Source organism: Eulemur rufifrons, chromosome 7 (assembly GCF_041146395.1).
Source record: "Eulemur rufifrons isolate Redbay chromosome 7, OSU_ERuf_1, whole genome shotgun sequence".
NCBI classification, from domain to species: Eukaryota; Metazoa; Chordata; class Mammalia; order Primates; family Lemuridae; genus Eulemur; species Eulemur rufifrons.
In genome coordinates, this window is record NC_090989.1 from 266,443,284 (window position 1) to 266,469,028 (window position 25,745).

Below are 25,745 nucleotides of genomic sequence, written 5' to 3' on the forward strand. Positions count from 1 at the left end.
GTCTTTAGTTCTTTAGGGTAGCTGAATTATGTCTAAGGTATAATCCCCAAAGCAAAATTGAATCCCAGAATTGACCTTATTCCAGCAGTAAAATTTTCCTCCTTCAAATTTGGCTTTTGTTGCCGAGATAACGGTCAAAAATAGGAAAACTAGAGTTTACTATGAATTCTTCAGCGCGACTTCTGAAAAAAGCTCAGTTCCAAGAAGCTACCCCCTCAACACAAACTATTAATATCTATGGTAGGAACAGAAAATCAAGTGAGAAGTAATGGAAATCAGAAAAACAGAAAGGAGAAAACAGTTATAGAAAAACAGTAAGGAGGAAATGGTTGCAGAAAAATAAAGAGGGAACAGTTATTTCAGTCTTGAGGAACGGGGTAATTAAGCCATGGAACACTGACCACCAGGTAGAGAATGGAAATGGAGCTTTCCCCACAGTACCTATAACATAACCTTTAACTCATGTCCAAACACAGAAAGGAATTCAGTCCTAATTATTACCTAAACATAAAGCATATAATCAGAGAAACAGAAGTAGCCAGCGTCTTCTCCACTCGCAGAGACAGACCAGTTTCCCCTTAAGAAATGTACTTTCGCTTTTCACCCTTAAACCCTCCTTACAATAAATTCTGCACACATATTTGCTGAGTGTCTGCCATCTCTCCCCATCACGCGGGCCAAGGCTTGCGATTCCTCCAAGCCAGGAGCCCAAGAACTGGGACAACACTTCAAAGTCCAGCCGTGAACCGAACCGTGACATCTAGCGATGCGTGAAGGCAGGCTGGCTTTAGTCCAGATTCCGTGGGAGAGTGGAGATGCGATGCCCGCCGGCTTCAGGCAGAAAGTCACTCCCTGCCGCGGGCAAGCGTTTCTGAGTGGGCCTCCGAGAGAACGCCAGCGGCCGGACTAGCGCCCGGGCGTTGGGGGGAGAAGACCGAGAGCCAAGACACCCCCAGGTCAGGGCCTGCCGAGAAGTCGGTCCAGAGTAGCGCCAGGAGGAACCTTCCTCAGAGGCCGGGAAAAGGTGTACGTAACGGCTGACGCTCTCAACGAGCCAGACGCCGGCGCCAGACCGATTGTCACCGTAGGGCCCCGCGAGAGGGGCGGGGCGGAGTCGCCCATCAAGGCACTTGCGCTGAGAGCTGCTTTCCCGGGCCCAGACTGGGGTGGCGGAAACCACCTCCGAGCGCCGGACGCCCACTGCGTGCGCAGGCGCACTCAGCGATCTCCCGCTTCGTTGAGCACCCACTGCCGCGCAGGCCTCGGGGGCGGGGCCTCGGGGCGGGGCTAAATGCGCGGGGAAGGTCCGCTCTTCACTTTCTGCTCGCGGCCGCCACGTCCTCTGGTCTACGAAAGTCATGTTACCCAACACCGGGTAAGTGGATGGGGGCCTCGCGGGGAGAGACCCAGCCGGGCGGAGTGCGCAGCCTTGTGGGACCGCGGTCGCTCGCCCGGGAAGGCTCGGCCGGGGCGGTGGGAGGGTCGGCGAAGCTGCCTGGCGCGCTCTAAGCTTGTCCGCGCTGGACGCTGTGTACCGAGAATCTGCGGGAACGCGTGAAAAGTAACCCAAAGTTGTGTCCTGCAGGGTGGCAGCAGTGTAAAAACCTTCCACAGGTAAAGGGTCGAGAGTGAGTTACCGCGCTGCTAGCGCTGGCCTTGCCTTGAGTTCAGCAGTAGCTGTGTGACAAGCCGAATGTGCGTAAGTTCTAGGTGAAAGGTCACTACAACAGCTCCTGAACTTTGCGAGTTGCCTCTTGTTCCGAACGCTCAATGCTGGAATAATAAAATAATAGGGTGTTTAAAAAGTGATTTCCAAATTAATAACAAACTGATCTTAAAATATGGGTATCTTTTGGGGATTTTTTTTTCACCTTAAAAATTAAGTGTGGTGAAGTACACATAAAATTTGCCATCGTAACCATTTGTAATTGTACAGTTCAGTGATGTGGAGTATATTCATATCGTTGTGCAGCCTATCTCCGGAACTTTTTTTTACCTGCAAAACTGAAACTCTGTACGCATTGAACAACTCCTCGTTTTCACCTTACCCCCAACCCCTGTCAACCACCATTCTACTTTATGTAGAGTATGGGTATCTTGAGCTGAATGAGGAGTTGTCAAATTGTGTAATATGCGTGAAACATACAGGCAAATAGCCAAAAGACTTAAAGCAATTCAAAAGGGTGTAAGGTAACAATTGATCCCCCCCACCCTGCTCCTTAAAATCCAGTACCTCAGTTACTTTCTGGTATGTTTTCATTCTATGCATTTATAACATATTTTGTATACCACTCAAACACACACACCATCTTAAAAAAATAGTAGCAAATTGTATTTTTGACCATGCTACTTTTACTTAATATGTCTTAGGACAGACTTTTTTTTTTTAGAGACTAGGTTTCCCTGTGTTGTCCAGGTTGGTCTCTGGCCTCCACTCCTGGGCTCAAATGATCTTCCTCCCTCAGCCTCCACATAGCTGGGACTACAGCCCACTGCTCCCAGGGTGATGCATCTTTAATACATGTAGATCTTCCTCCTCCACTTAAATGGTTGCATAATATTTATTCTATTACAGCTTGAATAGCCATTATCTGAAATTCTTGGAACCAGAAGTGTTTTTGGATTTCAGATTTTTAGGTTTGGGATGCTCAACTTGTAAATGGATGTACCTTTATTTATTTGACCTGTTCCCTATTGTTGGATACCAGATTTTTCTAGTTTGTTGTTATTGTTGTTGTTACTCTTTTCTTTTCTTTTTTTTTTTTTTTTTTTTTTTTTTTTTGAGACAGAGTCTCACTTTGTTGCCCAGGCTAGAGTGAGTGCCGTGGCATCAGCCTAGCTCACAGCAACCTCAAACTCCTGGGCTCAAGCGATCCTCCTGCCTCAGCCTCCCGAGTAGCTGGGACTACAGGCATGCGCCACTATCCCCGGCTAAATTTTCTATATATGTATTTTTAGTTGTCCATATAATTTTTTTCTATTTTTAGTAGAGATGGGGTCTCGCTCTTGCTCAGGCTGGTCTCGAACTCCTGACCTTGAGCGATCCACCCGCCTTGGCCTCCCAGAGTGCTAGGATTACAGGCGTGAGCCACCGCGCCCGGCCTACTCTTTTCTTTTAATTTTTTTTTTTTTTTTTTTTTTTTTTTGAGACAGAGTCTCACCCTGTTGCCTGGGCTAGAGTGAGTGCCGTGGCACCAGCCTAGCTCACAGCAACCTCAAACTCCCGGGCTCAAGCAATCTTCCTGCCTCAGCCTCCTGAGTAGCTGGGACTACAGGCATGTGCCACCATACCCGGCTAATTTTTTTTTTCTGTATATATTTTTAGCTGTCCATATAATTTCTTTCTATTTTTAGTAGAGACCGGGATCTCACTCTTGCTCAGGCTGGTCTCGAACTCCTGAGCTCAAACAATCCGGCCGCCTCGGCCTCCCAGAGTGCTAGGATTACGGGCATGAGCCACCGCACCCAGCCTGTTGTTGTTACTCTTATCTTCCATGATTATACTCATATTTATCTATTTGCACATATGTGAGTGTATCTGTAGGATAAATTCCTGGAAATGAAATTGCTGGATCAAAGAGTATATTCACTGTAAATTTTAGTAGATATTGCCACATGACCCTTCAAAAGGGTTGCACACCAAAAAGGTTGAATGAGATTTCCTAATCCAACATGTTGGCAAACAGTAAAATATTTAATAATAAAACTCTAATTAGAGAAAAAAATGGCACCTTTTTTGGTTAAAATTTGTATTTATTTCATCATAAATGTGGATGAGGATCTCTTTATATATTTAAACCAGGGGATGGCTGGGGGCAGTGGCTCATGCCTGTAATCCTAGCACTCTGGGAGGCTGGAGCAGGAGGATCAGTTGAGCTCAGGAGTTTGAGACCAGCCTGAGCAAGAGCAAGATGCCATCTCTACTAAAAAAATAGAAAAATTAGCTGGACGTGGTGATATGTGCCTATAATCGCAACTACTCCAGAGGTTGAGGCAGGAGAATTGCTTAAGCCCAGGAGTTTGAGGTTGCTGTGAGGTAGGCTAACACCACGGCACTCTAGCCCAGGTGACAGAGAGAGACTCCATCTCAAAAAAATAATAAATAAATGAGGGGTAATTTGACCTCTAGAGGACATTTGATAATATCTGAGAACACTTTTGATTGTCACAGTTGAATGGGGATGCTAATGACATCTAGTGAGTAGAGTCCAAGGATGCTGGTAAACATCCTGCAATGTACAGGCAGCCCCCTACAACAAAGAATTATCTAGTCCAAAATGTCAATAGTGTAGAGGTTGAGAAACTCTAGTTTAAAGTCATCTGTTGTCTTTTTATTTACCTGGCTTAACCAATGAGGTTTTTGATTTATCTCTGAGAGCTCTGTATATTTAAAGCATTTGTCCTTCATCATATGTGTTACACATTTTTTTAAATACTTTTTTGTGTTGCATCTTGACTTTGATTATACTATTTGTTTAACATGAAGAAATGTGTTTATGAAGCCAGAGTTATCAATCTTTTAAGGCTTAGAAGCCTTTTTTGTGATAAGCCTGTAAGTTCATCTTGAACCAGGATCTTTTTTTAATTGGTGTTCTTCTAGTATTTTTATGGTCTTATATTTTTATAATATATATATTATATATTTTTTGCACTCAGATTTCCTTTATTCACCTGAGATTTATTTTGTTATAGGATGTGAATTACGAAGCCCACTTGATTTTGGTTCAGATGACTGCCCATTTGTCCCAGCAACATTGACCTAATACTTAATCCTTTCTCTTCTGTTAGAAATTCCACCTCTATCGTATGTTAAATTCTTGTTTGTATAGAGGTCTGTGTCTGGATTTTCTGTTCTGCCACTTTAATCTATTCATGCACCTACCAAACTATTTTAATTGCTCTAGATTTATAAAATGTATTAGTATCTGGGAAGGGTAGTTCCCACCTCATTTGGATTATTTTTCAGAATTTTCCTGGTTATTCTTGGGTGTTTATTTTTCCAAGTGAACTTTAAAATAGTTTGTATAGTTTCAAAAAAATAATTGTTCCTTTTAAAAATAGTTAACAAAAATTTCATCACATTTACCTGCTGTTGACATACTAGGGAATTTTAGTAAGTTAAAGTGTAAGTTAGCTCTGCATTAGCAAGTTTTAGCCATCTATCAATAGTACTGAGAAAGTTGGAACCTTGCCTTGAAGTGCTCTTGCTTTCTATATTCTGGTACTAATGCTTTGGAGCTGGAGGATTTCCTTGTAGTAGTACACATCCAGGATCCCTTTGTCGTTTTTCCTGACAATAGCAGAAACTCTGAGTGGGGAAGAAAATGACCTTTATCCTACTGGGAATCAATCCAACTATACCAAAAGCAAAGGGATAGGGCTTTTTAAAGCAATAGTTGGGACATTTTCTTATAAATACTTATATTAAAAATCACTTTAATATTCTATGTGTACAACCTTTTGTGTAAAAAAAGGGAAAATTATACATACACACAGTATATTTTATATATGTATATGTGTGTGTGTGTTTGCATATTTTTGAAAAACATACAAAAAAGAAAAACCAGAAATTAATGAAGCTGGTCACCTACAAGTAGGTAAGAGGTCAGACTTCTTTGAGTGTACATTTTTTTTAATTTATTTTTTTATAGACAAGGTCTCACTCTGTTACCCAGGCTGGTGTGCAGTGCCACGATCATAGCTCACTGAAGCCTCAAACTCCTGCCTTAGCCTTCCGAGTAGCTGGGACTACAGGCACATGCCATCATGCCTGGCTATTTTTAAAATTTTTTTGTAGAGATGCCGTCTTGCTATGTAGACCAGGCTGGTCTCAAACTTCTGGCCTCAAGTGATTCTTCCACCTTGGCCTCCCCAAGTGCTGGGATTTCAGGTGTGAGCCACTGCACCTGGCCACTGAGTGTGCATTTTTATGAAATGTTGACTTTGTATCATGTACATATTTTATAACATCCCTCACCAAAGATGAGAGGACAGAAAAAATAAAACTGAATGCCAAATGAACTTAACTATATATTAAACTTATCACATAAATATACAGAGAAAAAGAACTAATTCAAGTAATTTTTAACATAGTAACTTGTACACTTTTAGAGGGACTTGTTCTAAAGACAAAAAGAAGTGCAAAGAAATCCTGAACTTAGTAGATTTATTATTGGTAGTGATAATAGTATAGTAAGTAATTCAAATACTATTGTGTGTTATAGTATATACCTACCTCCTACCTCTTCTTGCTCTGCCTCTTTTTTTTTTTTTGAGACAGAGTCTCGCTCTTTTGCCCTGGCTAAAGTGCCATGGCGTCAGCCTAGCTCACAGCAACCTCAAACTCCTGACCTCGAGCGATCCTCCTGCCTCAGCTTCCCAGAGTGCTAGGATTACAGGCGTGATCCACTGCACCTGGCCAGTATTCAAATCACTCTTAAGTGGCTTGGAAAAAATAAGATGCATAGAGGGAGAAAGAGAGAGTGAGAGAGAATAAGCACACATGCTAAAGCAGTGGGGTAAAATGTTTACAATATATGAATCTGGGTGAAGGGTATATGTGTATTTTTGTACAATTCTTATTCTTGTAATTTTAAGTTTGAAATTATTTATAAATAAAACATTGAAAAAAGTCAAAAACAATGAAATACCCAGGAATAAAGCCAACAAAGATGTACAATACCTTTCTGTAGGAAATTATACAATTGTATGGAAAAGCATTATTTATTTTAAGTAAATAGAAAGTGATACCATATTCATGGATGGAAATACTCAGCTCTATTAATATATAGATGTCGGTTCTTTCCATTTTGAATTATAGATTCAATACAATTTCTATCAAAATCTCAACTGACTTTGCTCATGCAATTAGAAAAGGTGATTCTAAAATATATGTGGAAGAGCAAAGGTGCAAGTATCACCAGGAAATTCTTGAAGAACAAATTGGAATTATTTGCCTTATCAGTTATCAAGACTGATAAAAGTATTATAAAGACCGTGTGGTCCAGGTAGACCAATGGAACAGAATAGAGAGCCTAGAAGCAGATCTATATAATTATGGAGATTCTGTTTATGACAGCTGACACTGAAGAGCTATAGGAAAGATGGGCATTTCAGACTTGGACAGTTGGTTATTCATATAGGGAAAAATGTATTGGTCCCCTACCTCGGTTCATACACAAAAATTAATTCTAAATGATTAAAGACCAAACTTTAAAAGATAAACCATAAAACCTTGAAAGACAAATTAATACACTTGTAGGTAAAGAAGGATTTCTTAAGAACCTAAAAGCACTGGCCATAAAAGATTCAAATTCTACTACATTAAAATAAAGAATTTCTGTTCATCAAAGTATACTATAAAGATAGTGAAAAGGCAAACCACAATGGAGAAGATATTTGAATATGTATAATTTACATATGAGTCCATCAGAAAAAATGGCAAAACAAATTAATAGGAGTTTCACGGGAGAAGGAATGTGATCATTAATATGTGAAAATAAGCCGAGCATGGGGGTGCATACCTGTAGTCCCAGCTACTCCAGAGGCTGAGGCAGGAGGATCACTTTGAGCCGAGGAGTCAAAGCTGTGGTGTGCTATGATCACACCTGTGAATAGCCCCTGCACTCCAGCCTGGGCAATGTAGTGAGACCCTATCTCTAAATAAAAAGAAAGAAAGAAAGAAAGAAATTACATTCAACCTCATTAGTAATTACAAAATTCAAATTAAAACCACTTTGAGATACTGTTTCAAGTTACCAGATGGACAACAGTTTTTAAATGTCAGACATTACCGAGTGTTGGGGAGGTTGTGGAGCTATGGGAACTCATAGTCATTCCCTGCTGCTGGTAGGAATATTAACCACTTTGGAAAGGGGTTTGGGATTACTTGGTAAAGTTGAACTTCAATGTGTGTTTCAGTTGTCTATTGTTGTGTAACCAACTACCCCAGAATTTAGTAGTTTAAAACAGCAATGACGTATTATTCACAGTTCTTTGCATTGACCGGGTTCTTATGTTCCACATACTATAAGTTGAGGTCATTCAGATGGCTGCATTTGGCTGGGAGCTTGGCTGGAGCTGCAATGTCCTAAGTAACTTCTTACCTTACAGGCTCTCTCTCCAACTGGCCTCTCATCGTTTGGTGATCTGTTCACTTCTTTGTAGCGTGGCATCTGGCTTTCAAGAGATAAAAAATGGAAACTTCCAACCATCTTGTGGCTTGGAAATCCCAGAATGTCACTTCCATCACATTCTATTGGTCACAAAAATTCATAAGGCTAACCTAGACTCAGGGGGAGGGGAAAACATATTCCTCCTCTTGTTGGAAAGAATGTCAAAGAATTTGTGGTCGTCTTTGATCCACAATGATGTCCTGGAAGCCAGTAGTTTCACCAGTAGATACATGCCCTAAAGAAACTGTTAAACATGTGACTGGAAAATGTACACTAGAATATTTATAACAGCATTGTTAGTAATAGAAAACAAAAAACAAAAAACTCTGGGAACCACTCCAAAAGTCCATAAACAGTAGAATGAATATAATATGTTCCCATGTGGAATACTATATATTGGTGAAAATAAAATAAGTGTAGCTACTTGTACCAACATGGATGTATCTCCAGTCAGTATGTGAAAGAAATGAATCGTAGAGTAACAAATACTGTATCTATTAAAGTTCAAAATAGGCAAAACCTAAGAAATGTATGTGGTTAGGCAGGACTTTTCTGTAAAGGACTGGATAATAAATATTTTAGGCTTCGTATGCCAAGAGGCAAAATTGGAGATATTATGTAGGTACTTATATAACAAGAGAGAAAACTAATTTCCAGAATATTTTTATTGTTGAAATTCAAAGCAATTGAGTATAATCTTTTATAATATAGGTCTACTAATGAGAACATTGGAATCTATTTTTGGAGGGGAGGTGATAATATAGTAGTTTCCTAGGGCTGCTGTAACAAAGTATCGCTAGCTGAGTAGTTTAAAACAAATTTATTCTCTTGTGATTCTGGAAGCTAGATTCTGAAATCAAGGCGTCAGCAGGGCTCCTGAAATTCTGAGTAGAATCTTTCCTTGCTTCTTCCTTGTTTCTGGTGGCCAGCAATCCTTGGCATCGCTTGGCTTGCGGCTGTATCCCTTCAATCTCTGCCTCGGTCATCACACGGAGTTCTCCCTATGTGGCTGTCTTCACACGGTCTTCCCTCTTGTAAGGACAATAGTCAGATTGGATTAAGGGCCCACCCTACTCCAATGTGACTTCATCTTAAGTAATTACATCTGCAACATCCTATTTCCAAATTAAGATCACATTCTGAGGTACTGAAGGTTAGGACTTCCACATATATCCTGGGGGGACACAATTCAATCACTATCAGGGAGATAATGTTTCACCTAATTAGTGTTCGAAATTAGCATTCCCTATCATCAAATTGATCACAAATGTTCATCTGTAGGGCCATATACAAACAAAAAAGTAGTGGGTCCTGTTTGGCCTGTAGACCATAGTTTATTGACCCCTGATTTAGACAGAGAGACGCAGATTTTAGGAATAATAAAACAAGGGAATGAGTAATAATATTTAAAGTAGTTTTTACTTTGTGGGGTGGGGAAAGGAATCATAGAGTTAGAGAGAAATAGACAGGTGGCTTCTCGGGTATTGGTAATATTCTATTTCTGGGCTCAGGTAATGAGTACACTACTGTTCATTTTAATGTTGTTCCTTAAACTGAACACATTCATTTTACATTCTTTTTGTATTTTTGCTGTATTTTACCAAAAACAGTTCCCACCTCTCTGTCTGCTTCCCACATTGCCACTCTCCTTCCTTCTTACCAAACCAGTTATTCCTTATTTTAAATCCACTTCTTCCACTTTCCCCTCTGATATCTTACTTCTGGAATGTAGTATGAGTCTTATGTTCTTTTGTTAACAAGCCTGCTTATCTGTTACCACTGTCTCAGGTCACTGTCCCTTTTTTCTTTGTCATTGTCACTTTTGGTGTCCTCTCTTCATCCTTCTCCTTTTTATTATCTTTAAAAAAAAGTAAGCAAGAAACTGGGTTTCCCTCACTGTAATCTTACTTTTAGATATTTCCTTCTCACCTAACAACTGAGTAAGTAAAAAATTTAAAGTTAAGATAGAAGAACATAAAGAATGAAATGGGCACAGGGAACTGTCTGTACGTGTGAATCAGAGAATATTTCAGATCCACCCTCAGCTCCTTGAGAGCCTTCTAGATTTGTTTGTTTAACATCTCCACTGAGATATAATTCACATACCACACAATTCACACATTTAAAACACACAACTCAGTGGCTTTTAGTATATTAACAGAGTTGTGCAACCATCATCACAGTCAATTTTAAAACTTTTTCATCATCCCCAAAAGAAACCCCTGACCCCTCGGTTGTCAGCCCCCAACTCCTCCCATTCCCATATCTAGGCAACCACTAATCTTTGTTGTGTTTCTGTAGATTTGCATATTCTGGGCATTTCATATAAATGGAATCATACAGTATGTGGTCTTTTGTGATTGGCTTCTTTCATTTAGCAAAATGTTTTTGGTTCATCCATATTGTAGCACATATCAGTACGTTGTTACTTTTTATTGCTGAATATTATTTCAGTGTGTGGCTATACCACATTCTATTTATAGATTCATCAGTTGATGAACATTTGGGTTGTTTCCACCCTGGCTATTATGAGCATCCATTGAACAATTATTTGTTTTTAGATAATTTAAGTGGTATATAGTCATTGTAGAAAATTTGAAAAATGTTAAAAAATATAAAGAATGTGATAAAATTTATGCATAATCCCACCACTCAAAAATAAGCCTTGTTAATACGTTTTCTTTGGGGGAAAATACACGTTTATGTAGTTTAGTTTATAAGTCCTCCTTTCTCTTTAAGATTTACTTTGCATTTGAACAGATTTTGTTTGCCAAATCATGGCAAGATTAGCCAACTGCAGTCATCATAAATTATTTATAAGTCACTGTGCAATGGGAGTACAGTGAAGTTATCAGCTATCAGATGGGCAAGGGGAGGGTTTAGAGAAAATTTCACAGAGGAGGAAATACGTATATTATGGAAATATGCATGAGCTACTGCTACTGGTTAGTAAATAAAATATTGAGGTTTCTAACAAGGTCATGTTTGTTCTGTTATAGGAAGCTAGCAGGATGTACAGTTTTTATCACAGGTGCCAGCCGTGGCATTGGCAAAGCCATTGCACTGAAAGCAGCGAAGGATGGAGCAAATATTGTCATTGCTGCGAAGACCACCCACACACATCCAAAACTTCCAGGCACAATCTATACTGCTGCTGAAGAAAGTGAGTGTGATAATGCTCACTGAAATGTCCTCACAGTGGTTTCAATACATAGAGAATTTGAGAGTTTAGTTAAAGCTATTTGACAGCTTCCCTAAAAATAATTTTATCTAGTTAAAGAAGTATCTGGGCCGGGCGCGGTGGCTCACGCCTGTAATCCTAGCACTCTGGGAGGCCGAGGTGGGCGGATCGTTTGAGCTCAGGAGTTCGAGACCAGCCTGAGCAAGAGCGAGACCCCACCTCTACCAAAAATAGAAAGAAATTATATGGACAGCTAAAAATATATATAGAAAAAATTAGCCGGGCATGGTGGTGCATGCCTGTAGTCCCAGCTACTCGGGAGGCTGAGACAGGAGGATCGCTTAAGCCCAGGAGTTTGAGGTTGCTGTGAGCTAGGCTGACGCCACGGCACTCACTCTAGCCTGGGCAACAGAGTGAGACTCTGTCTCAAAAAAAAAAAAAAAAAGAAAAAAAAAAAAAAAAGAAGTATCTGTTTTGGCCGGGCGCGGTGGCTCACGCCTGTAATCCTAGCTCTCTGGGAGGCCGAGGTGGGCGGATCGTTTGAGCTCAGGAGTTCGAGACCAGCCTGAGCAAGAGCGAGACCCCATCTCTACTAAAAATAGAAAGAAATTATATGGACAGCTAAAAATATATATAGAAAAAATTAGCCGGGCATGGTGGTGCATGCCTGTAGTCCCAGCTACTCGGGAGGCTGAGACAGGAGGATCACTTGAGCCCAGGAGTTTGAGGTTGCTGTGAGCTAGGCGGACGCCACGGCACTCACTCTAGCCCGGGCAACAAAGTGAGACTCTGTCTCAAAAAAAAAGAAAAAAAAAAAAAAAGAAGTATCTGTTTTGCCACTTTAGAGCAGTCCTTCTGACCATTTTTCTCTTCTAGCACTTTTAAGTGATTTGAGAGACGCCAGTGAAAAATCATGTCTCATGAGGGCAGTGGTTCTTGGATGGGAGGGAGATACGGGGGTGTGGAAGTAGATAGGGGAGAATTTGGGTGGACGGTGTAAACACTTTGAAAAAACTTTCCATGTTATTTATTTTCTGCACAATTTGAAAGTCATTATTTTAATACTTTTAGTTGACAAATATTTATCATGTGTTTATATTCAAGGCATTGTGCTAGGCACAGTGCCAGGAGGCTTAAAAACTCAACTTCAGTTGATATTGCAAGTTTTGTTAGTCATTAATAGCATTCTGGTTATGTTAGAGGAATGTATATGAAGTGCTTATGAGGGAAATGATGTCGGGGATTTGTTTTAAAATACACCAGCACAAACCAAAATGGGGAGAAAGAAGATAAATAAATTAAACAACTGACAAAACAGTAACAGTTCTTAAAGATAGGTGATGGATTCTGGATCGTTTATTTTACTATTCTTTATATTTTTTGTGTACTTTTTGAAATTTTCCATAATAAAAAGTTTTTTTAAATTACTTTCCTTTTTTTTGCTTTTTAATAGAATTTTTTTTTCCTAAACCCTTCCTATTTTGTTTTTTAATGGAGTCACCCTAGCTTGTCTGTCGTATTGTATGGTATCGCCACTAGTGGTAAGACAGAGTTATTTATATTGATTTTCTGGAAATAGGGTACTTTTCTTCTTTTGACTGTTAAATCAGAATGAAAGGTATTATATTTGAATGCTTTAATGCTCTTTTGTTTGTTTATATTTTGTAGTTGAAGCAGTTGGAGGAAAGGCCTTGCCATGTGTTGTTGATGTGAGAGATGAACAGCAAATCAGTGATGCAGTTGATAAAGCAGTTAAGAAGTTTGGAGGTAGTACCTTAATTTGGAAATAATTATTGAATACTGATAAAATATAGGTATATCTATAATTTTAATTTGTTTTGATTTTTGGATTTTCTGAGTCTTTGGAGTATAACCAGAGACAACTATTACCTCATATAGAAATATGGCTTAGAACCATCTGATGACTTAAAAAATTGTTAAAAATTATTTTGAATGATGTAACAAGCCTACCACCTAAAATAAAGTTAGGACCTTGACAATAACATACATCTAACTAAGTGGTTCCCGCATATCCCATCCAATCACTGTGACATTGAGGTTGCAGTAGAGAAAGGATTTATTCACGAGGCAGTCAAGTGAGGAGACAAGAGAGTAAGTCTCAAATTCACCTCCCTTTACCAGTCTTAAAGGAGAGATTTTGGGAGGGGGGTTTCAGAATCAGTGAGTGATTGGTGAAGGGAAAGAGGAAGTTTGGAAAGTTCCTCAGGCATGCATACTTGTCTCTTTATGTCTCTTCATGGGTCGAATGTGTAAATTCAGGGGAATTTGGTATAAAACATGCAATGGAAATTCTGGCTGTGATGTCAAAAGGTCACCCATCAGACACTTGTGTACACTCAGTTCAAGGGTGGGTGGTCTCAACCAGTTTGACCTGACTTTAGGACTCGGTCTGGAGTTCCTGAAAATAACTTAGCCAACATCTTGTGATCGATATGTCAGAGTGAGGTGTTATTTCTAAGAACATTGTGTGAACATTAGGCTACGTGATATTTTAAGAGTAAACGGTTTGGCTAACAATGAGTAAGCAAACAGCTAAATGTTATAGTTAATAACTGCCTAGAGAAACTGTGGTTACTGGCTACCTAATTACTAATGGCCATCTGGCCACCAGTTTCATGAGAATTATTTGATGACTTTTTGATATTTATTGGGTAAAATGCAGATACCTATTGGCATTCAAGATACTTCACACTGTGGACTCAACAGACTTTTTTTGGTTCCATGTTTCTTCAATACCCCTATGTAAACTCCGTACTCTAGCCAAAATAGTTAACTTCCATTTTCTTGAATTTTTTTGCCTTTTAACTTTTTCTCTTCTCCTTCCTGAGACCTCTTCAGTGCCCACCCTCCACCTCCATCTTTCCTAACGTGCTCCCTTCTCTATCTTTAAAATCCTACCTTTATGAGCTTAAATCTCATCTCCTTCAGAAATCCAGTTTCCTCAACATACCAACTAATCAGAAGTATCTTTTTCTTTCTCTGAATTGCTAAGACATTCCTTTGATCCTTATCTTGTACTACTTTAGATCTTAGTATTTCTTTTTTCTCCCCAATTAGTTCATAAGCTCCTAGAAGGTAGTTGTTGGGGATCGAGCTAAAGCTTTAATGGTACTGTAGCAGGGCATCTAAGCATGTCCACATCCTGCCTAAACCATTCTCCCCCAGTAAAGTTCCAGAGGACTATATGCATTATACATGTGAGGGACATTGACCAACGGAAAACAAGGTAATGCTTCAGTGTTATCAAGGCTGTGCTTATAATCCCAGTGCAGAGTGCTGTGGGGTACTGGACTAAAGCACAGAGCTTTGGATCAAGTGGGGTCTCTTTCTTTAAATCCAAAATTTTACTCCTCGCTGGCAGCCTTTCCCAAAGTAATGTGAACGCTCATGTGAGAAGAGGAGAGAAAATACAAAATTATGTTTTATCTTACTGATAGGGCCCCAAATGTGGAAGAGAAAGGAGAGGAAGCCACATTCAAATGCAGGACCTTTTTTCTAAAATGACTTCACCTACTAGTAAAAGTAGCCAATTAGTGCCACTTAGGATTTGACCTAATTAGTTTGTCCATGAATTTTTAGGGAGGAATTAAGAGGAGAAGGTAGAAGGGGTTAGGTGGAACTTTTTGTTCTCCTGTATTCATCCAGTTTTAGTTCTTTCTGTTGATCCATTGTGTCTGTCAGCTGAGGGTAGGTTTATCCTCCTTGGGGAATGAGATTATCAGAATATAGAAGAGGGCTGTGACCACCTTGACAGGCTCCTTTCTCAATCTTCATTTAGCTCTTACCATTCTACTAGAGAATTTCAGCAGTTCAGCTGTTGTCTGATATTGGCCCAAGAAGCCTCTGAAATTGATTAGGAGGGGACATTAGTTAGAGGTATGCAAGGGCACACTATACAGGCCCAGAACTCATCCCCTGTTTAACTTCCCATATTGAATTCTAGCTGTGTTGTCTAACCTGGTTCACCAGAAAGAGTTATACATTATGTACTACATGATAGCACAGCCAAATATATGCCTGAATGTCAAAATGTGAAGTGCCTCTAGTTACGTGCCTCCTACAGAGCAATAGAAGTTTCACAAATTAATTTCTTCTTCTTTTGTTGAAACTGAGTTTACTGAAAACTTAAAGACTCAAATAGAAATCTTCCCTTTCTTGGAAAAATTAAAGCCCAGAAATCTCTCCTTTCCAATTTTCTTATTCTACTTGGTCCCAGCCAAAGAGTTGTCACTTAGATGCATGGGTGATCTGGATTTATTTTTTGTCCACTGTAACTTCAGTCTTCTTCCACTGGACCTGGTATCATTCCTTCAGCATCTTCAACATTGGATTAATCCAACTTTGCCTGTGGTACAATCTGCTTTCCCAGGAGTAGTCAGGGAAAACGTAAGGGACAAAAGGAAGTCTTGGTTTTTGTTTCTTCACATGCCAGTTGGTCCATGTCATTGATCTGGCATTCATGACCCAGGAACTTAAATTCAGTTGGTAGAAATCTTCAGTTAAGGGAATATGATTCCCATATCTTTTGGGGAAAAAAATCTTTCTGTATATTTTCTTACCTGTCATTGAGAGGGGCGTCTAAAACACTCCTATCTTCTTGCTAAATTTACAAATTGGCACTGGAATTACTTCTATTTTAAGGTTTCCTTCCACCCTCTTTGGTATCCACTTTGATGTATTATTAAATTTTTTTTGCTTTTCATTTCCCCATTAACTTCTGCTTTTCTGGTACTCCAGTGCAGAATTAAGAGTGAGTTCTGTTCAGCAACTCAGTCCTTATTCTCTCCTAATCAGGATGGATGCCACAGTTATAAGAGATGATTTACAGCCTGCTCTTTTTGTTTGTTTGTTTTCCGTATTCTTTTTGACAGAGATTCAAGCCTTTATTTTATTTGTTTATTTTTTTCTCTCAGGTTAATTTCCAAAGGAAAGCCTTTTTTGTACATTTGTTTGGTTTTGGTTCTCTACTGTAGTTGATGCTGCTATGGCCTTCTGATTTGGAATCTTGTAGGATTTTGAATTCTACTATTTTTAGGGAAGACTTTATCTTTGTCCTGAAAAAAAAAATTTTTTTTCTTGCTCTTTTACCCTGGTTAGAGTGCAGAGAGACCATCGTAGTTCACTACAACGTCAAACTCCTGGGCTCAAGCGATCCTCCTGCCTTAGCCTCCCATGTAGCTAGGACTACAGTTGTGCACCACCATGCCTGGCTAATTTTTCTATTGTTAGTAGAGACAGACTCTTGCTCTCACTCAGGCTGGTCTCAAACTCCTGAGCTCAAGCAATCCTCCCACCTCTGCCTCCCAGAGTGCTAGGATTACAGGTATGAGCCACCTCACCCATCCTGTCCTGATATTTGTCTCTGCTGGAGAATTGTCCTTAATAAAGCTCTGAAACAGTTGATGACATTTTCAAACCTGTGCCCTTAGGGTTCTTTGTTACATGGTACTCTCTATCACCTTGTCTTCCTTCACCTTCAGAGTTTTTCAGGCCTTGAGTAAATGATGCTGTTTCGTAAAGCAAAGAAACATTCTTTCCTTCTACCTTTTCTTTTCCTTCAACAGGTATGTATATGCTTTTGTGTATCATTTCCCACTATTGTTTCCTGATCCATTGTAATATGGCTCTTCTGAGTTTAGAAATTTTAACCCGTCTCTTTAATTAGACCCTTTTTTCCCCCACTATCATGGCTAAGTCAAATACAGTTTGCCAAATGAGCATATCTGCATTCCTTATCTGATTTGTTTGCTTTCAGGCTCAGATGTTTGCTTTGTTAAGATACTTGTCACTTGTTATCCCAAAATGAGAGTGATGAAGTCAGTAAAGTCTGGCTTTGCCCAAGGCATCCATTGATCAGAACGGTCCTCACTAGCTTCATCTCCCTGAGTAGGGTAATTCTACATGGGTGGTATATATATACTCATCAGTCCAGCATCTCACTGGACCTACACTCAATTTGCTCTGTTCCTACCTGGCTTCTCCATTAGTGGATATCATCTTCCTGTCTCTTAGGCCCTAGAAGAGTGCCTTATATAGAGTAGCCACATAATGATTATCTCATGGTGATGTGGTTGAGCAACTCTCAGCTTTGTGGACTGAGAAGCATGTCCTGGATTTAAAAATTCTTTTCATAGGTCTTTACCACTTATGAAAGCAACCGTCATTATAGTGTTCATTCTGGAAAGTTAATAGTCACAGGACCTGGAACTTTGATACACAGATGATTTATTATTTAAGTTTGAGTTTTGTTATGTGGAGCTATAAAATGCAATATAGTTGAATCTAGAGTTATTCTAAGGATACATTTTGAGAAAACAGTAACAACACAAACTCTGTACAAAGGATATGGGAATTGAGAAATGAGGATGTGATCAAAGTTTTATAATGTTACTATCTATGAAGAAAGGGTGCTTATGACTGAAATATTTTAGTGAATTTAGTAAGCTTATTTAAATCATTACCCACATATTTTGAAAGAGGGGGATAGCAAAGGATAAAGAAAGATGTTCATTGCGACAGTCCAACCCCAGAATCAGAAATTTTGTGATATTTCTACTTGATGGAATAAATGCCCATTTTTTTGCATTTATTTTTTAATTTTTAAAAATTGTGGTAAAATACACATAGTAAAATTTACCATTTTAAGTGTACAGTTCAGTGGCATTAAATTTGTTCATATTGTTGTACGACCATCTTTAAATACCCTTTAAAAAGAATATTGAAGACCATGTAGAAGCAAGGGAAATGTTTGACATAGTTTTGTATTTTACCATTTTCATTTAATGTTATTAATGTTTCACAAAGCATATAGCTATAAACAAAATATGTTGTATATGGATAGGAACTGGGTAGAATATGCAGAAATAATAGTTATTCTAGATTTGTGTGTGTGTGTGTGTGTGTGTGTGTGTGTATGAGTCATTAAAACAAAATTGATCCACTTTGATTATTTGCCTCTAGGGCATTGAAACTCTAGGTCTTTTTCTTTTCCCAGTTCCCAAGACCAGAAAGGAGCTCTTCCTTTGAAGTGAGCAGTCTTGGGGAAAAGGGAGACTAGTATGCTTAGAAGTGGGGCAGGCCTTTTCAGAACATGCTAGAGGAGAGAAGAATTTAAGGAATTTGACCTAAGGTTTCATGGAGACAGGGAGGAAAGACCAGGAGGTAAGAGAACAAATAAGAGTGGAAGCTACAAACCACTAAGAACTAAGCCTCCTTATAGTCTCACTTGGAGCTCTGGAGATTGCCTATATCTCCATTGTGCCAGTGAAAATCATGCAGGTGCTATTTTGTTACAGCTACCAGTCTTACACTGGTATATTGGTCAGTCATATTATCTAAAAGAAGTGGAGTCAAGTGTTGCTTAATGACAAGGATACATTCTGAAAAATCCATCGCTGGACAATTTCATCTTTGTGTGAGCATTGTAGAGCATACTCACTCAGACCTAGATAGTCTAGCCTGCTACACACCTATTGCTCCTAGGCTATGAACCCATATACTGTAGGCATTTGTAACACAGTGCCTACAATGGTAAGTATTTGTGTATCTGAACATATCTAAACATAGAAAAGGTACAGTAAAAATACAGTGCTATAACCTGATGGGACTACCATTGTATATGTAGTCTGTCATTGACTGAAATGTCATTATGTGGTACATGACTATATTTGTGAATCAACTGAGGTTGTCAAATATATAGGGTAAATGCTTTTTAATTTTGTGATAAAAAGTCTGACGTATTAAAATGAAATTGATTATTCTGAAAACAGGAATTGATATTTTGGTGAATAATGCCAGTGCTATTAGCTTGACCAACACATTGGAAACACCTACAAAGAGAGTGGATTTGATGATGAATGTGAACACCAGAGGCACCTACCTTACGTAAGTGAGAAAAAAGACTTGTATGGGAGGATGTTGCAGTGTTTTCTCAGAGAACTTAGTAGTAAACAGATTTGAACTAAATTAATAGTTTAAAATCTAGTCAATCCTTACAGGGGCCTAGAAGTATTTCAAAGTCAGTAGACAGTATTTTAAATAATTTTATTATATGTTCCTTTTCTCTGTGAATCTAATAAAAACTAAAGTGTAGCTCAAACATTCTCAAATATTTGTATGTATAAATACTTATATATATACTGTGTCTTTCATATTCTTCTGATTACTCAAGCTAGCATTAGTCTCTCTTTCTTCTTAAAAAAAAAAAAAAAAAAAAAAAAAGACTTGGTCTGGGTGCAGTGGCTCACTCATGTAATCCCAGCACTTTGGGAAGTGGAGGTGGGAGGATCACTTGAACCCAGGAGTTCAAGACCAGCCTGGGCAACATAGCAAGGTCCCATGTCTACAAAAATTTAAAAAAATTAGCTGTTGTGGTAGTGCCAACTTGTAGTCCCAGCTACTAGGGAGGCTGAGGCAGGAGGATCTCTTGAGCCCAGGAGTTTGAGGTCGCAGTGCGCTATTATGATGTCACCACATTCTAGCCTGGGAAACAGAGTGAGACTCTGTCTCAAAAAAGAAAAAAAAAAAAAGACTTACATTTTAGTATATAAATAACGATAAGCTCATTGTGAATCACACTTTACTGTAACCAAGAAAAAGGCTAATGCTATTTTGGGCATTATAGAATGAAAGAGAATATATCCTGATCTGTTCTGGATTAGTCAGACAATCCACCTTTTTATTTGTCCATTTATTTGCTTCTTTGTTTTTGTTTTTGTACAGTGATGTCTTTCACTCTCTATTCTACATTTCCCCTGATGATGCCCAAGATAGCCTTAGCCTTTCTGTTGGTTACCTTAAAGTGTGATTCATAGTGAGTTTATGGCTACTTACATACTAAAACCTAAGTTTTTTTTTTTCTTTTTTGAGACAAGTTCTTGCTCTGTCACCCAAGGTAGAGTGCAGTGGCATCATCGTAGCTCACTGCAACAGACTCCTGGCTCAGGAGATCCTTCTGCCTTGTCCTGAGTACCTGGGACTAGAGGTGTACACCACCATACCCAGCCAATTTTTTTAATTTTTTTGTAGAGACAATGTCTCACTGTTACCCAGGTTGGTCTTGAACTCCTGCACTCAAGTGATCCTTCCGTCTCCACCTCCCAAAGTGCTAGGGTTACAGGCTCGAGCCACCGTGCTTGCCCTTACTTGCTTATTTACCCTCAGGTTCTATCATTTTCCATGTGGATATAAGGATACATCGGCGGAGAGCTTGCTTCCCTGCCTTATATGTATCTTGCTATACACAGAACAGGTGGTTAGGAGCTTAAGCTTTGAAGTCAGACTGTCTGGATTCAAATCTTAACACCCACCCCTCATAACTTGCTATTTTGTGACCTTGGGCAAGCAAGTTAACCCTATCGCACATTCGATTTCCTCATTTGTAAAATGGCTAAAATAAAGGAATATGTTATAGGGTTGGTCATGAAGGTTAAATGTATAAGTTGATAAGTTAGAGTCCTGAATTTCGCCCTCAGACGTGTTTTGTTGGAATTGCAAAACTTGGCCTAGACACTGTTAAAAAATTTGTTTTCATTAGTTACCTATATTCGACAGTTCATTAGTTGCCAATGTTAAAAAAAAAAATAGAAGATTTACAGAAAACTCCAGATTTCCAGCTTTTCTTGAAATGCTGGAAAATCTGGCCACATATAGGCAGGATTCCCATATGGCAACAGTTAGCTGCTCTAGCTGAGTGCCAGAGTATCAACTGCCTTATGTGATGGGGCAGGAGATGTCTTGTCTTCTGGATGCTGAGGACAGGCTGAAAAGTTACCATTTATTCCTTGTGCTTGCACTGTTGTTTTTCTTATATGAAAGAGGAAAGTAAAATATTTCCCATAATTATGTCTCTATCTGAAGTGGGAAAATGAGACTTTTGCCAAGAGGGCCGTATGTTCAAGTAAAATGGGTGAGAGCTTATTTCTTTGTAGATGTGAGGCATATTTCTACAAATTCAATATGTGAGGTATGTCTCTACTGAATGAAACCATATTGAATCAAACCATAGTGAGAATTATAGTAAACACGTAGAAAAGATTTCGATGAAAAACTTAACTAGAAAAAGGACTCATTTTTCAATAGGGTTTATATTTATTTTCAAATAAAATAGGCAGTGGTGCTGTGTGATACTGTTATGTGTTACATGAAAAAATTATCAGGGCATCAAAATCTTTTGCAGCTGGAAACTTTGTGAAAGAATTTCAATTAAATGCAAACACTTTGTTTAAACGAGTGTTTTAAAATACACACCTGGCCGGGCGCGGTGGCTCACGCCTGTAATCCTAGCACTCTGGGAGGCCGAGGCGGGTGGATCGCTCAAGGTCAGGAGTTCGAGACCAGCCTGAGCAAGAGCGAGACCCCGTCTCTACTAAAAATAGAAAGAAATTATATGGACAACTAAAAATATATATATAGAAAAATTAGCCGGGCATAGTGGCGCATGCCTGTAGTCCCAGCTACTCGGGAGGCTGAGGCAGGAGGATCGCTTGAGCCCAGGAGTTTGAGGTTGCTGTGAGCTAGGCTGACGCCACGGCACTCACTCTAGCCTGGGCAACAAAGTGAGACTCTGTCTCAAAAAAAAATAAAATAAAATACACACCTAACCAGGAATGCTACCACTCTGCAGGCTGAATTAAAGCTTAGAAGGGCACGTTGTGTGAATAAGTTTAATGATTTGTGGCAGTTTCTATTATAGATGTCGAAGCCACAGATATAAATATACAGGTTGAGTATCCCTAATCTGAAAATCCGAAATGCTTCAGGATCTGAAACTTTTTGAGTACCAATATGATGAACTCAACAGTGCTCCAGTGAGCATTCGCATTTTAGATTTTCAGATTAGGAATGCTGAACTGGTAAGTATAATATAATGTGAATATTTCAAAATCTGAAACACTTCTGGTCCCAAGCATTTCATAACCCAACCCTGGATAAGGGTTACTTAACCCGTACCATGTACCTGGTTAAAATTATTTATGGTATCAGGAGAATTTTGATGTGATTAAAAAGTTTTTAGACTGGGTACCCATGACATGAATATCAGGAAATGACTTGTTAGGTATTGAGAAATGTCTTTGAAAGTTTATGGTAGATTTGTCAAAGTTATTAATCATAACTATAGACAGTGCCACTGTAGTATTAACTTTAGACTTATTAAAATCTAAACTAATGTAGATATGCTTTGCAAAGGTGAAGAAATTAAATTCATTCATTGTATTGTTTACTAGGAATTGCTCTCTGCTAAAAAAGTTAAAAATGGACATATTATCTTTCCAAGAGATGATTAATACAAGTAAAATATTGAATTGTATGTAGATTTGTCAAAATTGGTAATCATAACTATAGACTCGCCTTTTTAGCTGATATTATGACTTATAAATACACAAATGGATGATTCTCTTTACTCTTTCCTTGTGAAATTATGTCTTTGGAGAGCCATATGGCAAGAGCAGTCTGGTCCACTTTCCTATATTGAGGTTGTTTTCCAGAAATGAACATGATGGCCTAAACCACACTTCTAGATTGGAAGGTTCAATTAAAAACAAAACAAAACCAAAAAACCCTGATTTCAAACTATAGGAAAATGACCTAACCTTGTTCCATTACCTTTCTCAATGAATACTATTAGTATAGTTGAAGAACTACAAACAGAAGTTATAAGCTGTTGGACACTAAAATGCTAAAAACTAAATGTGAGTAGGTTAGAATAAGAGATCTACAAATATCTGAGTAGATACCCTAAAAATAAAAACCCTTGCACAAAGATTCTATTCATTGTTGAAAGTTCCTACCTTTGTGAACAGATAATTTTTAAAAAACAACACTAAGTAAAATTAAATCTTGCTCCCAGTTAAAGTTGTATTGCAATGTTGGGTGAAGGACCTGACGTTGACCTTTGGGTCAAAAAAAAAATGTCAGGTTTTTGGTCCTCTATGAAAGATATGTTATAAAATTAAAATTCATAATGAAATGTTTCTATTTGAATTTGTATTTTTCAATTTTAACTTAGGATATACTCTTCAGTATTATATGTGTTTGTTTCATGTTAAATACTGATAGAGGTTTAGTAATAAAGTTCAATTGTATTTCTGAATAGTTGATTTTTCTTATTCCCAGCTTGCTTTATTCATTTACTCAAATGCCCTATAGGCCTTTGAGTTTGCAACCCTAAGTAAAATAATTCATGAAAAGTAATAAATGCAGTGCCTGACACACAGTAAGTTTTCAATAAACTTAACTATTTTATTAAGCTGAAGGGATTAGTGTCCTTATATAAGATATAGGGCATGTTGCCATGACAGGTACATCTGATGTAAGATTAACAATGTTGAGGGCCAGGCTGGCAAGGTGCAGATGGAAAGGTTTTGTCTAATAAATGAAAGAAAAGTTCGTGTTTATAGTGTAAATGTAATGAGCTCTTTCCTTTAATTGTAAAATATGGTTTTATTTCCTGGAATAGATTTAGTTTGTTTGTTACTGATGCTTTAAGGTTAAGTTTCACTGTTTTAATGAGAATCAGCTGTAATAGTGTTTTCCCCTTTCCACCTCACCCCCATAAAAATGAAACACCTTTGGAAATGAAAAACAATATGTACAAAAAACCTTTTAGTGATATTTATTGTATTTGGTTTGTAAGTTTGAAATGATGTTGCGGTTGGTAGCACCAGTGTTGTACATTTGGTAATAAAAAAACTGACTTGAAATAAGAATGGACTAGTGCAAAGTGTTAGAAGTCATTGAAAGTGAAATAAAGCTATAAATTATTTAAAGTATAATATGTTATTTAGCTAATGACATATTATAACTTAATTAAAATTTTTTAAATATTAGGTCTGAATCTTTTATAAAATAAATTACCTACTTTTATGAGTAACTTTTTTAAAGTAAAACTGTATATTGCTCAAAGGCATGTTGCAGTTTATATTGGTGCAAATTAAATTTGGGAATGTATTGGGAGTTCTTTTACTAAATTATAGTCCCAATGTAGTAAAAGTACTAGGCCTACTAATCTGAAATAAATCAGCGTATGAAATACTAATAATGGTGATTATTTTTTTCACGTTTAAAGTATGCACCATCCTAAGTGTCTTATCTATGTCATCTAAGTTTAATCCCTTGGTCAATCCTAGATGGTAGCAGGTAGTACCAACATTTACAGGAGAGAAAACTAGGAATTAGAATGCTATATAATTTGCCCGAGGTCATGCAATGAAGGGGCAGAAGCAGGATTTGAACCCAGGTCTGTCTGACTTGAACACCTGTGTTCTTTACCACAGTGCTAACTGACAAGTACATTAACTATTTCTGAAAATTGTGTGTGTGTATTGAGGAGGGAGAATTTGGGACAGTTGTGGTTGAGTTGAGTTTAAGGCAAAAATGTACGCCAGGTGCAGTGGCTCACGCCTGTAATCCTGACACTCTGGGAGGCTGAGGTGGAAGGATTGTTTGAGCTCAGGAGTTCAAGATTAGCCTGAGCAAGAGGAAGACCCCATTTCTACTAAAAATAGAAAAAAAATTCGCTGAGCATAGTGGCGTACACCTGTAGTCTGAGCTACTGAGGAGGCTGAGGCAGGAGGATTGCTTGAGTCTAGGAGTTCGAGGTTGCAGTGAGCTATGACGACGCCACTGCACTCTACTGGGGGTGGCAAAGAGAGACTCTATCTCAAAAAAAATACATAAATAAAAAGGCTACTGTGTCTGCATATTTTCATCAAGCAAATCATGTTGCCAGGCTATTAAGCTGAGTTTCAAAGGATGAAAATCAGTTCCTTCTCTTATCTTCATTTTAGAAAGCAAACAAAAGTATCCTACAAACAAAACAAAACGTCCCCTGCAAATCACTGAGCAAGTTCAGTTGCTCTGTAGTAGTAGTTTAAAATGTAACTTTTAAAAGTAGAGAAGTTGTTAGAAAGCAATTAAGTTGACTTGTGTTTTCTTTCACTTTCAGATCTAAAGCATGCATTCCTTATTTGAAAAAGAGTAAAATTGCTCATATCCTTAATCTCAGCCCACCACTGAACCTAAATCCAGTGTGGTTCAAACAGCACTGTGGTAGGTGGTAGGGTGAGGGGATGGTTTGTGGTTAATTTGTTTTGAATTAAATCTGTATATCTATGATACAATCACAATCTGTACATAGCATCCAACATTGAATTTTCTATGCCAAATCCATGATATCATTTTTGGAAGTCCTAGATTCCTAATCCTTTATATGTAATTTTAAAAGCTGAGGTATAATTTACATTCAATAAAACACACAGATCTTAATGGTTCAGTTTGATGAGTTTTGACAAATGTATACATCTATGTAGCCAATACCCAAATCAAGATATGGATTTCTATCATCTCAGAAAGGTCTTTTATGTCCTGAT

The 25,745-nt window shown here is 38.4% G+C and overlaps 1 protein-coding gene across 2 annotated transcripts in view; it reads left to right on the forward strand.

Annotated features, from left to right (window-relative positions):
- The first annotated feature begins 1,288 nt into the window (after positions 1–1,288).
- HSDL2 (hydroxysteroid dehydrogenase like 2) overlaps positions 1,289–25,745 on the forward strand; it is a 54,958-nt gene continuing 30,501 nt past the window's right edge. The window contains exons 1-5 of one of the 2 annotated variants that reach the window (XM_069474559.1): positions 1,289–1,375; positions 11,174–11,337; positions 13,024–13,122; positions 19,146–19,260; positions 25,322–25,425. In XM_069474559.1, coding sequence (XP_069330660.1) covers positions 1,359–1,375; positions 11,174–11,337; positions 13,024–13,122; positions 19,146–19,260; positions 25,322–25,425 — 499 coding nt within the window. In that variant the 5' untranslated portion in view covers positions 1,289–1,358. The remainder of the gene's footprint in view (positions 1,376–11,173; positions 11,338–13,023; positions 13,123–19,145; positions 19,261–25,321; positions 25,426–25,745) is intronic. The other variant, XM_069474560.1, reaches the window with a different exon arrangement.